The sequence below is a fragment of the Sylvia atricapilla genome, chromosome 3 (assembly GCF_009819655.1).
Source record: "Sylvia atricapilla isolate bSylAtr1 chromosome 3, bSylAtr1.pri, whole genome shotgun sequence".
NCBI classification, from domain to species: Eukaryota; Metazoa; Chordata; class Aves; order Passeriformes; family Sylviidae; genus Sylvia; species Sylvia atricapilla.
Genome location: NC_089142.1, coordinates 65,825,924 through 65,845,127, shown reverse-complemented (window position 1 = coordinate 65,845,127; position 19,204 = coordinate 65,825,924). Strand labels below are relative to the sequence as shown.

Genomic DNA, 19,204 nt, shown 5'->3' with positions numbered 1-19,204 from the left:
GTGCAAACCCAGCCCATGTTACAGCTTGAAAAAGATGGTCTATTCACCCCGTATGAGCAATGCTAACATGCTTAAAACGCAAAACCTTTTTTTGTTCCTTTTGTATATACAAGTGAAGATGGCTTTTAAATATGGGAGCAAACACCATTTTCCTATGGGCTGTTTTTCTATTCAGTAACAGGATGAACTTGTTTTATGGATGATTCAGGTTCATGAAGTAAATTAAAATTATGTGGTAAGTGAAAATCATGTAGTAAATGAACAGGGGAATTGAAAGACATCAGACAACTGTCTTTCATCAAGTGAAAACATTAGTCTTTATTTCCAGCCATATGTAGTACCACAGTAGCAAAGCTGTGATCTTATTTATGACTTCTATATATTTTAATATTATGTAAATTCAAGCAGCTTGGCCAAAATGAGAACCCACAGTTAATGGTGTGACCCTTCTCTCTGTGTCTCAGTCTTATATATATTTGACTGACTAAGCCCCATGTCTCATGGGAGAGTTTTAGCAGAAATATAGTTTAATTAATTTGAAAGAATTTGAATAAAGAAAGCTTGCTCACCTTCTTATTGGTGGAAACCAACAAAGCATTGGGAATCTGGTCACTATCTGGGCACATTCCCTGCACTGCAAGAGAGGGAGAGCTCCTGTAAATGGCAGATGGTTATGTGGTGACATAGTCATTGACCTAAGGAACGTCAAAAAAGAAATCTGAACTATAGATGAATAATCAGTCTTGCTTTGGGCATGCCCTGTTCCAGAATGCCATAATCTAGCTCTGGGGCTAGATCATACCAAGGGACATAAATGTAGGTTTTTGTGTTCAAGATGAGTATAGATAAATAATCATAGGGTAGAAAGAGAAGAATCTCCTCCTTTTGCTCAGTGCCACCAGTCCTCATTTGTGCTACAGGATTCTTGTCTTGAACAATAATTTGAAACATTTTTGCAGAAGAGTACCCAAAACCATTAGAAATGAGATCAACAGCTCACATTTTATATATATGTGTTTAATATCTGTAGCTGCCATTAATTTTAGGAGAAGAGAGGAACTGAAACAGGCAATTTTTTTAATTTAAATGTCAAAATAAGAACTTAGTGCTTAGCTTTAGGAAAATATTTGCAAATGTTGGTGTTAGTATACGATGTGTCAGCCTCCTCACCTGCCAAATGGGGAGGACAGTGCGACATCCCACACAAACATGCTATGTTACAGACAGACTGAATCCATAACTATTTATGCTCTGTAAAGCTCTAGGAAAGGAGTGCTCATAGCCTTCCAGAAGCCTTTGAAGAGTTGGAGTGTCTTGTACCAGAATGAATAATGACATGAATATCAGAGGCAGAAAGGACTTGGGGCTAAGCTGCTCAAGTGTAAACACATATTGTGTATCAGTTTACATGCCATCAGTTTAAAAAGTCTTGGAGGTACTTGTGACAGAAAATGCAGATATTCATGAGGCCTAAATCTCTCTTGACTAACTTCAGTGTTCCAGTAGGCATGAGAAGGTAAATTTGTTCAGTGTCTGTTTTCCAATTAAAGTTCTGTTTATTGACAGTTGAAGGGTGAACTCATGTCTCTTAATTATTGGATTAAAACCAGTAAGTACCTTTTCAGCATGGCTTAATATGATTGTCAATGATGAAGACAAATGTAGTTAAATCTTTTTGCAGAGATATGGTGCAAAGTGTAATTTCTTTCTGGTTTTATGCAGGGCTTTCCTCTCAAAATAAAGGAAGTAAATCAAACCCAGTCCTCTGTTTAGGACTCTTTTTCTTTTTCTTAACCTTGATAACTGCATGTTAGCCATTCGTGTCAGGTATGAGTTCCCTGCAAGAGAGAGAGCTTTTGGAAAAGTTAGCAAAAACTGGCTTGACTGGGTGACTAGCATGAAGTCTTAGCTGAACACATCATGCGTTAGGCAACATGGAAGGCCTGCATACTGAATCTTTATATGTAGTTGCTTTTGTAAAGAAAACACGGCCAAGTGCCTTAGGGAAAATATTCATTACTGGAGAATTCTCTCCCTTTTCTTCTTAAGCCCAGGTAGGTCATAATGTGCTCTCCAGCTGATGTGATACAATTTCTATATATATCTAATGGTTTGCTGGAGGCTTAGTTTTTACACTTTGGTAAACTAGATAATAAAATTATTATTTCACTGCTTGAGCGAACCTTTCCTGGTAGGAAATTATACAAGTTTCTTTTGAATTATTCTACAGATGCAGTTATATTTTCAAATATGGATTAAAGAAGAAAAAGTCTTTTTACCACTATAGCCTGTAACTTTTATATTAGAAGCTGGATCCTTATTCCTCTGTCCTGGTCATTTGACATTAACCATCCTTGTGAAACTCAGGTGTTGGATTACCACTTAAAATTTGTTTTAAAGGGTTCAGATTTTCTCAGAAAAGCAGAAGGTGGAGAAATTCTTGTCGTGGTGTTACTTCAGCAGGACAATGAGTCTTTTCATTTCTTGGTACTCTGCTAAAAATTACTCCTAACCTTTGGCTGGATTGAGCCTAACACATAAGTAGAACAATATCTTGTAACATCTCAGCTATTAAGTCCAGTTGTTCTCTCAAGAATTATCTCTTCTTGCTGACAGATGTACTTGTTGTCTAATGGGGCTCCTTCTCTTCTGCTTTTTCCCTCTGTTTTCTTTGCCATTGTGACAGTGAGTTTATACTCAGAGAGAATCCCCAGCTGGCAGAAATGTCTGAGCTTGGCACATAAGGAGCAAGACATAAAGGTCTAATGGACAGCCTGTGCCACTTCTCTCATGCAGCCCAGTCAGAACTCTAGATTTTCATGATTTAGCCAGAATTTTATAGACATCAGAGTGAAACAACTCACAGAGGCCTTTCATGCAGCTTCTCTCCCTTTGTTTCTGTCTCTGTGTGCTGTGTGTGCTATACCCACATGGTTGGGTATTGGCACCATTGCTCTCCCTTCCCAGCCAGGACAGGGACAGCAGGCCACCCCCTGGCTCCTGCGCCCACAGGGACAAACACTGGTTCCCATTTCAGCTTGCATTTTGCTTAGAAGCCAGATGAAAATGCATCAGCAGAGACCTCTGGAGCAAGCAAACAAAACAGCCAGAGTCCTGCAATCCCCTGCAGGCATCTTCCCCTGTGGAAGGAGAGAAACAAGTGTGAAGAGCTGGGGCTGGAGCTCAGGAGGGTCTGAAGGTGAAGGGAGGCTGACGCTTGATAGTATTGCTGAGGCTTGCTGTAGGCTGTCCCAGACACAGCAGCAAGTGCTAAACTCACAAAGACCCGATGAGCTGAGTCCTTTGGAGGAGGATGTCAAGGGGGTCCTTCGCATCCTTGCCCTTTTCAGAGCCCTTTGTCCCAAACTGGTCACGCATAGATCTTGATTGCCTTGGCAAACAGCACCTGTGAAATTCCCTGTGGTCTTAAAGAGCCTGAGAGGGCTCCATCTGCCCTGTGTGACATCCTCTGCCAGTGTGACAGTGTGGGCACCTTGTCTGCTGTGGACATAGGGGACTCTCCTGTGGGATATACGTGGCCTCTGTAAATCAGTATTCCCACAGTTACCTGCCTTTAGCACCAAGGGGCCTTTGCACAGAACAGGGTTTGTCTTCTTTATTTCTTCACTCAGGCTTGCTCCTTTTTGTCACAGGTAACAAGCTGTTTGTGACAGGAAAATGGAGCACATAGGTAAGGGAAAGTGCCAGCAACTGAGCAATAAATACTGCTTGCTGTGGTGTTTTTGCCAGCTGTGTTTTGCTCATGCCACTATGAACAGACGTGCTGAGGCTCAGAGAGCTCTAAATGCAGAAGGAAAACACAAACAACACACACGTCTGAAAGCAGTACACTATGCAAGAAAGCTTTTGCTCCCTGGGTCCTGATCCTGCTCCAGCACTACCCCATGCCCAGCCTGCCATGGGCAGGGTATGCCTTTACAGCATTGAAGCTGTGACACCTATCTTAAAAACCAGCATTAAGGAGAGAGAGGCTTGCAATGTTTTGTAAGTGGTGGGGAAAGGTCTGTGCACAGCAGCCACTGAAGAAGATGATATCTACCTTAAACAAACCAACAACCCGGCTCTAGGAAGGAAAAGGCTCTGAGTGTTTTGGAAACGGTGGTATTGCAATCTGACAGCACAGCCTTATTCTAGAGCTGACACTCAAAGCCTGGATATTGCTGGAAAAATGAGTTTTTCATAGACCTGCCAGCATTTCTGTCCTCCTGAGGGTTAAAAGATTTTTATGGCTGCAGCATCTATGCTTGCCCCAGCTGATGTAACTGTTGTGCCTTTTCTTTGTGTGATGTTTTTATTCCACAAGCTTTCCCAGACATCCCAAATCTTCTGTTAACACTGATCATGAGGTAACCAGAAATAAGGAAAATGAGGAATCCAAGACAAAATTATTGAACTGTATGGTGCCACTTGCACAGCTATGCCATGTATGCGTTAAAAAACAGGCTGGGTAAGAATGAGCAGGAGTGAACTGGCATTGACATCAAGATCAGAAAGACAATAAAAGGGCTGTGAAATTCTTCTTTTATTTATACACGCCTGTCTTGTGTCCATACCTGAGTTGGAAGGAAAGACCAGCTGAGCTTTCAAACGTATCTAAAGGATTTCTATGCCCAGTTTTCACTTGTGTCCATTGTACATTAGGACCCAGTTCCCTTATGCAGCTTTGAAATACCCTTGGGTAGATGAACACCTCGAGGTCATTAAAAGAATCAAGAGCTGAACTGGGGACAGAGCTGAGGCCCAGGCTGTGATGCACCAAGTTCATGCCCAACAGTGTGTCTTGTGCAAGATTGCCCCAGATGAGAGCTGGATACACACATCTGGGTAAATCCGGATGTCAGGGGCAATAAGAGGGAAAAACTTTCTGACTTTGTTGTTTTTAAAGTCAACAACCATATTATCCAAGCACAAACAGCACATTGGAGGGCAGGGCATGCAGCATAACCACATCTCATAAAGGGAAATGGAACTCAGAAGAAAAATCTCTTGGCACTGCTGAGGAGCTGCAGCCTGACAGGCATTTCCCCCTGCAATTGTGCCAATGCTGGTGCAAAGGCATTGCATCAAATGATAAGACCAATCAGCAACAGCAGCCTCAAAAATAGAGATAAGATCAACATCCTCACAACTGCAGAATGGAGCTTGGGGTGGGAAATGAATCTGTAGGAAACTCAAAAGTTAACAGCACAGGTGCTCAGCCAGCTTCTCAAGGAAAATGACATAATTCAGGACTTAACACTGATTCACACACATTGAGGATCTCAGCACTTAGAGGCTTCAGTTTCTAAATTAGTATCACACAGATGCACATGAAAATCCTGGCACAGTTAATAACCTTGCTAAGTATTCTAGGCATTATTTTTAAGCAAAAAAACAAAATCAATCCAACTGCCCCCCCCCCATAAAAAAAGAAAACAGCACAATATCTGAATAATTACCAAGATGCCTGCCAAATTAAAATACAGTTTAATTGTTCTATGTAAGTGTTTAAACAAAACACGTATAACACATACAAGGAAAACACATTCATTCTTGCTTCCTTCCCCAAATAAAAAGACATTGATTTGTCAGTGCATTTTCAAGTCTAGAAGACATATTAAAAACTCCTATACCATACATTTTTGAAAACATTGCTCAGATTCAGCTTCCATGCGAAACACCACTCCCAGTGGTGGTATTTAAGCATCTTGCCATGGTAATTTTGCAGTTTTTCTGTTTTAGTGTTACCTAACAAGTGTAGCTAAAGAATGAAGGGCCAACTCCTTATGTCTGATGAGACACAGTCACAGGAGCTGTCAGGACTTTGTACAAAGCCATAAGGGCTACACTTCTGGCTCCACAGCGCAGTCCTGCCTGCCTTTCTTGTAAGAGAGATAAAGACAAGTCGTTGTCTTTCTTTTGTTCCTTGTCTTTCCCTGTGTCATTGAGAACAGTGAAGGTCATGGGGAGCCCTTGGTGCTACTCAGACCTCTGAGCACCAGCAGCTCAGGGAGCAGCAGTGTGAAGTTCTCACCAGGCACCTGCTCGGGGCTGTGCGTGCCCCACCGACATCTGGCAGCATGGGCTGCTGGGCACTCCGGAGAACAATGGCTCATCACACCCTGGGTTATATAGGACTGACAGGTCTGTTCAGCTGTAGTGGGGGACACCTCACCACGGGCTGTTGGAGGGCAGCTGGGGAAACAGCTCCTTTCAAGCTATTGACTTATATTGAGACATTCCATACCACAGAAATCCCGCATCTCTAGGTGATGCTTGCATGGAAAATACACTCTTGGTGCATTGCAAAGACACTCTGTGTCAGGAAAACAGGGAACTGAGCAGGCTTGCCTGCCCTGAGCCAGTCCTCCAGGCACAGCATCTTTTCAGGAGAGAGGTCTTGCAGATCTGTTCCTGGTTCAGCCTCAGAGCAGCACGGGGAGGTAGGAGTCCCACACACCATACTGTGGAGTAGGTGGGGGAATGGATCTCATGCCACCTACACATTGCACGGTGTGCAATAAATAAAGTGGGTGGATTAAATGTCAGATACATACCACTCCTAAAGTCTTATCTGTCTGCACTGCTATCTGTGCCAGCTGCTTCTCCACCTACCTAGAGGCCTTTTGGTTATGGAAACCCACAAGTCACAACCATATTTTACTTCTGTAGAGATACATTGCTTACGCCCACCGTGAAACCAAGTGGAAAACACATGCTCTTACTTGGTACCAAAGAGTGACCTGCTCTCTCAGGGGAGCAGTCCCATTTTGTGTGATTTTCTGAGATCTGGAAGTTGAATTAGCAAAGGCAAAGAATAGCTTGCTTGGTTTTTTTAGTAGGATACAATTTACCTGTAACACTGGAAATGGCAACCAGTCACTCCTGCTCTCTTCTACCATCTCTGCTTGGGAGCTTGCAGGGTTTGCCAAACTGTGAGTCCAGGTCCAGATATGGCGCCTGTGGTAGTACCATGCACTTGGCTGCATGGCATTCCTTAGCTTCTTTTTTGCTAATATCCCTGTTGGGAATCTTACACAGTTAAAAATAGGCTACAGTGTCTGCTTCTCCTTCTCAATGATTTGCAGACAGATAGTTGCCAAGTGTCTAGTGACTCATTTATTTGGGAAAAAAAAATGACCACAACAATTCAATCTGCAAACCCACACTTTTTCCACTCCCATATAAAAAGCATTTTTAACCACTCAGATGTTATGTAGAACAGATATTAGCAACCTGCTCCCCTGTTTTTGTCTCAAGAGTGAGGAATACAAGCCCAAGGGCCAAATTGCAACTGTGTTTTTCTTTTGGTAGCCACTTACTCCATGCAAAGTGTACCTGACACCAGTCTGCAGACCCAAGTTATTGAACAGAGCTTGGGTGGAGAGGCATGGGCTGGGCTGGTGGAGCTGCCAACATTCTGTCTTTGACAGAAGGATGGAGACTAAATCTCAATTGTGCTTTCATCCACTTACCCAGTGAAAAGTAGCTTTAGATATTTTTTTCAGCAGCTTGTGCAACATTCCGCTGGCTGTTCTGGAGGGGAGTAAGTGCTGTGTTTCTCTGTAGATGTTTTTCTAACTGAATACACTTGGTCAGCAGAACTTTTACTAAGAGATAGACAGAATAGATTTTGAAGACAAAAACAAAAGGGGATAAGAGGAAAGAAAAGCCTCTATGAACAAAGAGACAAAACTTTTGGCACTTACCACTTAATGCAATGTCACTGTCCTGCATTGCAGTAGTTGCAGGTGGACTGACTCCTCAGACATGGGCTCTTGCAAGGCCAGATCCAAACAAAGGAGCCACAAGCCTATTCACAAGTGTAAAGAGAAAAAAGTCTAGATTTTCTATGTTTAGTGCCACTTGTTTCTGAAAATCCCAGCAGCATACCAAGAAAGCATCTTGCTGAGGCACAGAGCGGTTCAGGAGTCACCAGAAAGCCACAGTGTTTGTGAGCTGCAGAGCAGGAGTCAGGAGTCCCAGTACTTTGCTGTATACAGAAGCAGTAAAGGTAGGACACAAAATGCCGGGGTGGATCAATGCCTATCATCTATAGCTGTCAAGAAAGCATATTGCAGTTTCCCTGATGGAAGAAGCAGACATCTCAAAGACAGTTTTCAGGGAAGGGCTGGTGTTTTCCCATGTCCTTGGGAAGCAAAATTTCCTGTCATGTCCCATTGAATTCTCTTCTACAATTTATCTGAATGAATAGTTACAGTGCTTCTGAATTTTATTTGAGAGCCAAAAAGCTGGGGGTTTTATCTATGCAGAAATCCTTCAGCCCTCCACCACCTCACCTTTGTGGCACAATTTAATTGATACCTATCTCCATTTAAATATCCCACCATCTCTTATTCGTGATGCTAAAAAGCCCTGGAACAAAGAATGTCTATGAAATACATGACTATTTTCTACTCAAGAAACAAGAAATTAAAAATTTTGGCATTCTATTTTTAAATATTAAATAGAAAATATTTATTTTACAGCATTTTCAAGATCATTTTGACAAAAAGGCAGTTTTCATCAAGCATTTGACAGGCCAAAAGAAAGAACTTCTACAGAAAGCTTTGTAGCTCATACAGCTGCATACACAAGGTGAGCTCTTGCCCTTTAGATATATTTATGTATGTGTATGTTTCCAGTTTTAACAATTACAAACTAAAAGCTAATATACTGAATTTCAAGAAAACTCCTACTCATGATATAATTACATTGCAGTAATAAAATCAGTGCTTAATATCTTCAAATCAGACAGATATGAAAACAGTATAGTACCTTGCCACATTGCTGTCTCCTCATCTATCTCTACAAAGCTGTTATATTTCTTTTTCTTATCTCTCTCAGATCTTCAAAGACTGGCTTCTTAGTATCAGCTCTGTGCTACTGACAACACATGTTTTTTGGAAACAGCACAGCAGATCTTATTCTACAGTTATTAGAAGACAGAATTCATTGCCAGTGCAGTGATCAGCAAAGAAGATACGGCATTTTTCTCACTGCTTTAAGGAATAATCAGCATTTTAAATAAAAGAAACAGCAACAAAAAATATTCCCCTCGAAGGCCCAGGCAGAACAAAAATCAACCAACTAATCCTCAGGTGTCTTCAATTCATTATAGAAACGTCAATATACTGACTGTCTTTGGGCAAAGTCATTTCATGCTTTCCACATCAGGCCAATGATAGCAATTGGCCACAAGTAATGTTGGAAGGAAAAAGCATTGTGAAAAGAGGATGAAAAAAAAAAAGTGTCTCTCTGATTTTGAGTATGAGCCAAACCTTTCAATACCAATACTGCATAATTAGGGAAAAACTATGATATTTGAGCAGGACTTCTTAAAATTCAAGTGAAAAGAAAGAAAAATAGTAGAATTATGATTAATTCGAGAAAAGTCTGGTAGAGTATTCAAAAGAAGCACGGTTAAAATCAGGGTTGGCAACTATATTAACAGGAAGACATTCTTTTAAAATATTTTTTGAAGTACAGTGTGGAACTGTGGGACAGATCTTCATCGTCAGCTGAATTCAGAAGCAGAGATCATCGCAGATAAAATCCTAACATGTGTATGTATAATAAGCACATTTATAAATTATAACTATCATTATAATTAAATTCAGGCCACAGCAATTAGACCTGGACTTTTATCATGCCAGTCATTAGGGAGCTTTGGATTAAGCCCATCTCTAGGAAGCACATGAAAGCTAGAGGAGGAGGAGGAATAAATGACAGAACTACAACCACCTAGAAGTGACCTTTAAGATTCTATATTGTATATTAAATGCAAGAAGTAAAAGCATAAGGAAAGAACATGCAACTAAACATCATAAAGGGTTTAAAAGAACTGTCAATAGCAAAACCTGGGGATTTATCCACACATTAAGCACTGATGAAATTTCCTGTCCTGACATGATTTTATTTTAAATTATCTGAAGCAGTGAAATTGTTGAACTACTTTTCTTTTTTTCCTGTCTCTCACCTGCAAGATTTCTAAAACAGACCTTTTTTTCTTTTTTTTTTTTTCTTTTTTTTTTTTTTGTTAACCACACTTGCTGCAAAACATGTAAAATAACACGTTCTCAATGCACTGGTTATTAATATCATATGTCTACTTCATAAAATATCTGCAAAACAAAGCACCCTGTTATAAGGGTAATGACTGTCTCAGCTTGTATATGAAAAAAAGGATGTGTAACACAGCATACAAACCTTCAAAGATCTATCGAATATTTGTAACAACGCGATATAAAAACATGATTTGAACATAAAAATATTCATAATATATAAGACAATCTTCCAGTGGTAGTTATTGGACAATACTCTTCACACATATCATACCCACACATACAGAAACACAAATGTTCGCTCACTCTCTTGCCTGGAGTAGTGACCCCAGTATGGAATTGCCTTTCTTCCAGACTAACAGTTGTTGCTCTAAGTAAACAGCTATTCCTCAACGCATTTGATTCCAAAGTAACACAAAGGAATGATGCAATGGCATGGCACAGTATGTTGTTTTATGAAAAGATAGTCAATAAATATTGTTCTGCTACAGGAAACATTGTGTAACAGTTTAGCCACATGGTTAGCAACCTTGTACAAAAGGGCAGTTTTTCTAAGTCCTTATCATATCACAAGTACTGTGGCAAGGCTTTCTTCAGAAACCTCTTGACTTTTAACTTGATCTTATTTCTTGCTTTGTTCACAGTCAGCATTAAAAGAAGCCCAAATTCCCCCAAAAAAGCAGCCTAGTATGAAGAGCAAATCGTTCAGATAGGAGTCAGTAAGAGCCATGTGCTTTCACATCATCTCCTCTCCCCAAAACAAAAGTCCACAGTTATGCCACCTGTAGAAACAGGAAAAAATATTTATGCATATGTGTCTCATATACCAGTAGCTTTGTTCCCCTGCACCACACTCCGCCCTTCCAGCTCTTGGGTGTGTTACTCCCATAGCAGATAGACAGCAGTCATGAGGTGTGCTAATGACTTCTCCAGGTCACACTTCCCAGAGTCCTTTTCAAGCATTGCCAAGAGAGGGTGTGACTGTGATTATATATATATATTTATTATTATTATTATTATTATTTTTGCTGTAGAAGTTGTTCTTTTAGTTTGTGCTTTGTTATGGTTTCCTAACATTTTCCCAAAGTACAATATTTTTATTTTTGACAGATAGAGAATCTCGAGCCCTCAGAATGGATTTTTTATTTTCTTTTTGTTTCATTTTAGTTATTTAAGTGCAGGATGAAATTTTTGCCCTGTCATTTGTCACTTTGTTCTCTGCTCTCTCTCCCATGGCCCTGGGAGACTTTTCTCCACAAGTCCTCCCAGGGGGCAGCTGCCAAAGTCCTTCCCATCTTGTCTCTTGCAGCATCTACAGGGTGGACGAGCTTTGCTTATAGTCCCTCAGGATGACAGAGGCATAGGTCACATCTGGGGGTGTGCAGAGCACCGACTCCGACACAGGGGAGCTGGGCACGGAGCTGCCTGAAGCCGCTGAATCCCGGAAAGGGGACGGGGGCGTCAGCGCCGGAGAGTCTTCTAGAGTCAGTTTGCTGGTTGCCGGCTCCTCGTCCTCCTCCTCTGTGCTCTTTTCATACACATATCCCTGAATGAGCTTCACCTTCTCACTCTCCGCTTCCTCAGCCGGGGGAGACAGGGGCTCCTCGCTGAAGGCGGCCACCTGGAAAGGCTGCGGTGGCGGGGGTGGGCAGGGGGGCCGCACGCCGCTCCCTGAGCCGGGAGTGGGCAGGACAGCGTTGAAGTCGGGGATGCCGGTGGCAAACTTGTTGACCACTCCTTGCAGCTGGTCCATGAGAGTCTGTGGCTGCAGGGGCAGGGTCTTGGGGGACTGCTCAGGCAAGAAGAGTTGGGTTTCCTCCGTGGTGGCCTGCAGCGGAGGGGTCGTTGTCACCCGCCTGTGCACCACCATGGAAGGACTGCTGGACTGGTTGAGGTGAACGGGCTCTCTGTCTTCTTCCTCCACCACATTGTACAGAGTCTTAGTGCTGATGTCAGTAAAAGTCAGACTTTGGCCGTGGTAGTCTTTAGTGAGGGGTTTGATCACCGCTGTCTGATTGCACCCTGTCTCCTGGTTCTTCACATGCACTGAGAGTCTGTGCCACATATGTTCCCCCTTTGGATCTTGTCTTCCACCTGGTTCAGACCATGACACAGACTTTCCATTAGAACTATGAATAAAATAAAGATGGTTTATTTGCATTTACATTACGAAGACACAGGCAGTATAACAAACAAGCCTACAAAAATACTAATTGCTTTGCCTCATTAGTAACCCTCCCCCCTCCAGTTTTTCATGTCCTCCCAGAAATACTACATGAGAAAACAACACTATGATTTTCATCCAAAAGTGATGTTGGTAATCCATCCTACAGCCAACCTGGAAAGGCTAGCCTCCGGGAAGGGCTCTGGGAGAGCCATCTGTGGTTTGAGGACTTGAGCTGTCATTTGGTATCTAGGTTTGCTCATCGTTTTGCAGGGGGGGAGAAAAAAACACAGAAAAAAATTTACAGGGAAAGCTTTAATTTAGCCTGATTTTCAGCTTATAGGAAATATTTTCAAGCTGTTGGAAGAAAACGAATCTACAGTCATAGCCTTTGGCAAACTGGGTAGAGAGATAAATTGTTGCTAACTCCTCCTTTCCTTTTTATTCCCTCTCCCTCTTCGATTAGCTAACAGAGAAATGAAGGACTCCCAGGGCCTCTGTCAGGTAGGAGGTAAATGCACTTCTTCCCGGGTGACTGTTATTTACAAACTAGGCTAAAATTCTGGGACCAAAAACAGTTGGTTTGTGTGGGAGGAGGAACAAGCAGCAGCATGACCATGGTGAGTCAAATCCTCTGACTCCTCATACAGGCTGGGTCCCATCAAAATCCTCGGCAGTTTGGCTGAGTGAGGATCTGAGAGTCATGTCTGACTCTGAGGAACTGTAGGTTTTTGCATTTCCCTGTTCCCTTGAAGGGAGCAGCACTCAAAGCTGAGTGGCAACTTGTGGAGCTGAGCTGTGCTTTAGAGGACCAAGCAACTGTTTAATTGCAGGTCAGGCAGTAGAGATGGTTCACAAACTATAAAATACATCATCTGGTTGGAAACCAGAGATGGAGAGAAATTCTGAGATGATTTATTCAAAGCAGCCTTTTCTCAGGGTTTTATCCCTCAGGGACCAGAAGCAAATAAAGGATTAGATTTCAGAACCTGAGATTGCCATGCAGATGGAAGACAAAGTGAGTGGGAGGCTGGCACAGCAGCCTCACATCCTGCTACTGCACACACCAGAGGAGATCACTTCCCCTACGGTACTGCAGTATTGTTCTAAGCATTTTACTTTCCTTGCTCAGACTCTTGTGGTTCTCTTTTTTAAGGAGTAAATAATCGTCACTTGAATTTTTTTTAAAAAAAACCCATATTGACTGACTTTGTCATAGCTGGAAGAGACTGGTACAACACATACAGTGTTGTAAATCTGTCAAAACAGAAAAGGAATATACATGACAATGTGTCATTTTTCTGTCAAGCAGTAAGTACTCCTGGGGGAAAAAACAATTTTAGGTGGATCCAAGCCGGGAAGCTCATCTCCAACTCCAGGCTCCAAATGCTGGACCTGTGACTCACCACCTCTGTGGGAACTGGGGCACATGAGAGGGCCAATCTAAAATATTCATAACTCCTCAAAGCATGTAGTTGGTAGGACCCGGAGATGTTTTGATTTAGAGCTTTAACCTAAGAAATAAGAAATCTGTGTTCCCAGCTAAAGAAGGAAAGCTCTATATTATAGTGATCAATGAAAGATAAGAATAAAGGTTTATAAGCATTCCTGTTTTGATCAAATGAGCTATGGTATGACTTGGTTGTTTTTTGGGTTTTTTTTTGTTTGTTTGTTTTTTTTGAAGTGCTATAAAGATAAGCAAATGAGTGTAACTCTTGGGTGTGAAAGATTTTTAAAGTAATGTTTAACATGCCAAGAACTGTAAACTCTTCACACAGAAACACATTTGGTCTACTTTAACTTCAAAACAAGTCTCTTCTTGTAGAGAGGAAGATAAGTCAAGTGCTCTTGTATTTTGCTGATGCTGTAGCTTACAAATACTGCAAAGGGCTTTTTAAAAAATATTATGGTTATCTGCTGCCTTTTATGCTTAGTCCACTTCTGTATCATTTATTTCTTCCTATCTTGTTCTGGTGCAACACCTCACTTTTGAATCCCTCCTCACACCATCTGTTTTTTCTCTATCTCATTTTAATTCCAAGATTTTGTGTTTTACATCAAAGGCAGGCACAACTATTTTAAGAAAATCACTACCTCTGTCTTCAAGTCCTGCTCCTATTTAGTTCTTTTCTCTCTCCCTTGCTCTCAAATTCTGCTCTTCTTACTTCTGTAAGACTCTCTACAGTGTCAAGTTAATGGCCATGCTTAAACTGTTCTAGGACTGCAATGTCCAAACGTGAGCAAATCATTTAATCAGGACTTGTCTGGTAGCAATTTGCTCCTTGGGGGGAGCTAGTGCTGCTGACACACCTTGCCTCTGCTTGCCAGACCTTACTGCTCATGGCTCCAGCGGCCTCATGACAAAGAGCTTTAGGGCTGCAGTGGCCCTCTGTGGGATCCATTTGACAAAATCCAGGGATTAGTTACCTCAGATTATTGTTCCAGTTCTTTCCCTCTATGTGCTCTTCTTGGCTATGTCAAGGCACTGCTAGCCTGTTAATGAGTCATATTTTGAGATGGAGTCCCAAGACTACCATAGAAATACCTGGGCTCTGTCTTGCTGGATGGCTGGTAGAGGATCAGACCAAGTTTGACACATTCAGGCAGAATTCATCATTAACTCACAAGAAAAGCACTTGTTATGCTGGAACAAAGAGCAGCCATCTTGAATATCATTAATTGACATTTAGACATAAAGCAAAGATAGGTTCTGCAAAAGCTCAAACCTGAACAGTGTCTCAGTGAGAGAAGGAGTTGTCTCATTTGTGCAAAACAACAATGACAATCCTGACTGTGTGGTCACCATTCCCAAAGTGATTGCCATCTTCTCTTTGGAAAGAAATATCCACTGGAGAAGGTCAAGAACAAAATAATCTGCCTGGGATAATGGGAGAAGGGATGGTTTTCCACACAAAGGCAAGACAGAGTACCAAGCTAGGTCACAGTTGGGCTGTTGAAAACCCAATGTTCAATTGCAGAGCGACAAGGTGGCAGCAAGTGGCGGTTTCTTCATTCTATTAAGAGGATGATTACCCAGTTCATGTCCACCATGTATTTATTCATCTTTCCTTTCTCCTGTCAGTTTCTCATAGGATTTAGACTTCACACTTTCTGCATAGAAATTAACTTCTTGGAGTCTCAAGGGATCTTAAGGGATCTTAAAGTTTGTATATGTGTATACACAGTGTAACACTCCAAGTCCTATTTCTCCAGATCTTCCCATCTAGTCTACATGTTGAGGCAGATTCCTGGATAGCCTATCAGCACAAAGAGTGGGCTTGTTTTTGCTTATATTTATTTATTTATATTTAAGTATCTCTAGATGCCCAAAATCTGGCCCCTCCTTGTGACCAGGAGCACCCCAGACCTAAGTCCAGTTTCAGGCCAAGAACAGATCCTGTTCTTGACAGTTCCTGGAGGATCTGGCCTTGCTGACTTCCTTGGAGCAATGTCAAGTCTGAGTACTTCACAACAGTTGGTTCCTCTCCATGCTGCAGGAATCTGAAGATCCCTTGCTTTAGATGTTGGATAGAAAATGTTTCTTTACACCTCAGAGGCTGAATGCTTCTGAGGTGAGAAATTACTGTCCCAAGGTAAGTTAATCTATGCAACTCTCTGATCCTTTCACAGCAAAGTTATAACCTGAGATCCAGAGCATAGCGAATAAGACACCTTGAGTCTTGTGTGCCTGAAACTTTGTCATCAATTTTTTTTGCCTTGAATATTTTATTCATAACAATCCCTAATTGACAGCACATGAAATAGTTAAGCAGAGCGGTATGTGTTCTGATGAGGAACCTCCAGGAACCCACAGGTTGGAAAATGGCTTCAGATGCAAAATGCTTGAGAAAAGAGCCCTTTCTGTTTGGGACAAGAAGGGACATTCCTTGATATGTTAAGAGTTCATCCTCTGTTTTGTCCTTTCAGGATGCCAGAGTGGTGGTCTGCTATCTTCTCTAAGTGGCCACGAGCTGAGGAAGAATCTTGAGCTTGCTGAGATGAATGATGCAGTCATTTGAGCCAGCTTGGTGGTATTAGACAGAACACAGAGCACAGATTTAATGTATGAGGCTGTTTGGATTTTTTTAAGCAACATTGGCAATTAACCAGAGGAAGAGGTTATAGGAGAAATAATAAATATTACCTGTCTTTCATTGACAGTCCAATGCTTTCGCCCAACCTCCTTGTAGTTACTGTAGTAACTAAAATGTCACAGCCAGTAGGAAGTGCTGGGATACCCTGGCAGTCTCTTCTATGATGATAAAATTATAGTGATGAACATAAAATGCAAACTGAGAAGCTTATGAACTTCATCAGGAAAAATTAAGTCCTAAAAGAACCTGAACTGTCTTACCAGCAACCAGAGGAGGTCAGTGTCTGGCACTGCCCAGTCACCAAATGCTGCTCCTCTCTTCAGAGAGCCCAGCTACAGCCGCAGACAGCTGGCTCTGGAGCACAGCATGTGCAGAGCTGTCCCTGAGCACTGACGCTGAAGTGACCAGCCTTTGGAGGCAGTGGGACACAGAGCAAAAAGAAATTCACTGTTCAAAAGCTGTGCATTGGACAAATCCTTTCTCATCCTCACACTACTCTTGTTGATGGATGACATCCTAGGGAAGATCCTATAAGCCACTGGAGGAATTTCTGCCCTGCCGACAGAGAGGCCGTCAGCAAAGGACAAACTTTCTCCAACCCTGCAGTCTCTGTCCTGCTGCTGCCTCACAGCTCCCAGGGCCCAGGCTAACAAACTGAAAATTTGAGGCTAATACCTGTATTGCAGTCCACTGCAGGTGCTTTGTTGGTATCCCTGAGGTCTCTTCCATTATTGTCTCCATTTCAGTAAGGCCACTAGGGCATGAAATTTGATTAAAGGAGTGAGCAGATTTTAATGCAGGGTAGTGATATCTCTCTGCATGGAGCAGCCGCTCCTCAGAGCTGCCACAGCCAGCCCTGGTGCTCATTAGCAAAGCAAGCCATGCTGGTCTGCATGTTCCTGCAAGCCTAACTTCTAGAATACTGGTTCTAGGGACTCATTTCTTAAACCTGGGTTGGTAAAACTTCCCTGCACTCTCTCATGAGTGAGGGAGCCATCATCGACCACAGTCCCTATCTGCTGTATGCCCAGGATTTTTGCCTCATATAATCACCTAAATGAAAAAAGAATCACAAACCAATTTCAGCCTTAGCTCTTTTAGACTATAATCTCTATCTTGGTGACAAGAGGAACTTTAACTGTTCTCACAGCGTGGCTCCAATGCTTTTGTTTATTGCTGTATTATTAGGGTAATGTTCAACCTCCCACTTGTGTTTCTAGAAATTTAAGCTACTTAACTAACTTTTCCTTGTTGCTCTGCTGCTCCCCCTCCCCCCTGCCCCATTTTTTTTGTTTTGGACAAATTTGCCTTGGGCATTGGGCACAAGATTCTATGTAAATTAGAGCACTGCTTTAAATGTATGATGAAAACTGCTACATAAAATATAGGAAAACATAATGATGTCACACTGTCTTGCCAGGGCAGAATCTGATGATCCTTAGAGGTGCTGTGACTGAGCTCAAGTCCAGAGCTGCCTTTCTAACTCTCTGTCTAGCCACTGGTTTATGTAAATTAAATGTAACATATTCATTTCCTTCAGAAGTTACTCTAATGAAGAAATTAAGCGTTACCTCATCTGAGTTACACATAGGCTTTCTAATGTATATTGATCCTGTTGATAATTGGGGTATTTTTCTCTCTTTTAAATTGAAATCTTAATATTTTACACTCTGTAATGTGGATACAGTAGCTATGTCTAAGCCGAGCACCCTGTGATGAGATCCTGGTTTCCATCCACAGGGTCTCTATGTTGGGATCAGACCCTTGGACAGGATCAGAGGTTGGCAGCCCCCCTCAGCTCTCTGCTCTGGTCACCCAGATGGGGAAAGCCGGAACCAGGACTGCGGTTACCCACTTTACACTTGTGTTACCATAGAAGTGAATTGCTACTAGGCTCATAGCTGGTCCTAGGGGTAGGGAATTACTTCCAAATCCAACAGCTCAGATATAGCCAAATATCCCAAAAAAGTAGATTTATTCACTTCGAGACTTAAAAATTTTTAGGTGCATAGGTGCTTTTGTACAGCTGTGAGTTTGGGAGGACTGGGTGTGGTGAAAGAAATGGTCAGTGCATTGCTTCAGTGTAGTTGAAGTCCAACAACCTGAGCATGTATCACGGATCTAACCTACCTAGCTCAACAGAGGTGTGAGAATATTACACTCATAATGTGTATGAAGGTCTGACTACTAATTATAATTACTACTAGAAATTTACAGTCTCATCTTAAATGCAGAAGCTGTGTCACATTTCAGTCATCCAATATTAGTGAAAAAATTTGCTTCACCTGTGTGTTCATTAGGCAGTTTGAAAAAAAATTATCAAATAACTACTAAAGTGTTGGTTTGAGAAAACAATCTAATAGATAATACAAAGTTCAAGATAATAAACAATTTGTCCAAAACAGCAAGAAAATTCATCCAGAGTTCAAGAAATAAAGATAAGAAACCTGCAAATCAAAGTGAAATTAAATAGTGCTCTTAGTAGTGAAAAGCTTTCGAATCTGTTTATTTTCTTCTTATTAATAAGTAAACCCCATAAAATATTCAGAATGAATTCATCTTACTGAATAATTTTAATAATATTTTTAAGGATAATAAAGTTAATGCATGGGAAGTCATGGTGTAAATCATCATAGGTCCTCTGTTATCAATGGAGAAGCCCATTTGTGTTATCTGAAGGTATGTTTCATGCTGCAAATTCAAGGAAATGTATATGGCAGTGCAGCCAATGCCAATGCCTGAGCTGAAGCATGTGTTCTGACAGGCTCAGAAGGGAGCACAGTTGATAGAACCTGAAAACTGAAAAGTACAATTTTTGAGCAAAGAAACCTGGAAAGCTTAGGAACATACAAAGAAAATGCTAGAATTAAATTCATTTACAA

General features: G+C 41.6%; 1 protein-coding gene across 1 annotated transcript in view; it reads right to left on the bottom strand.

The window, feature by feature from the left end:
* Window positions 1–11,083: 11,083 nt before the first annotated feature.
* GRM1 (glutamate metabotropic receptor 1) overlaps window positions 11,084–19,204 on the bottom strand; it is a 178,923-nt gene continuing 170,802 nt past the window's right edge. The window contains exon 8 of the mRNA XM_066315634.1: window positions 11,084–12,193. Within this exon, the coding sequence (XP_066171731.1) occupies window positions 11,377–12,193 (817 nt within the window). The 3' untranslated portion in view covers window positions 11,084–11,376. The remainder of the gene's footprint in view (window positions 12,194–19,204) is intronic.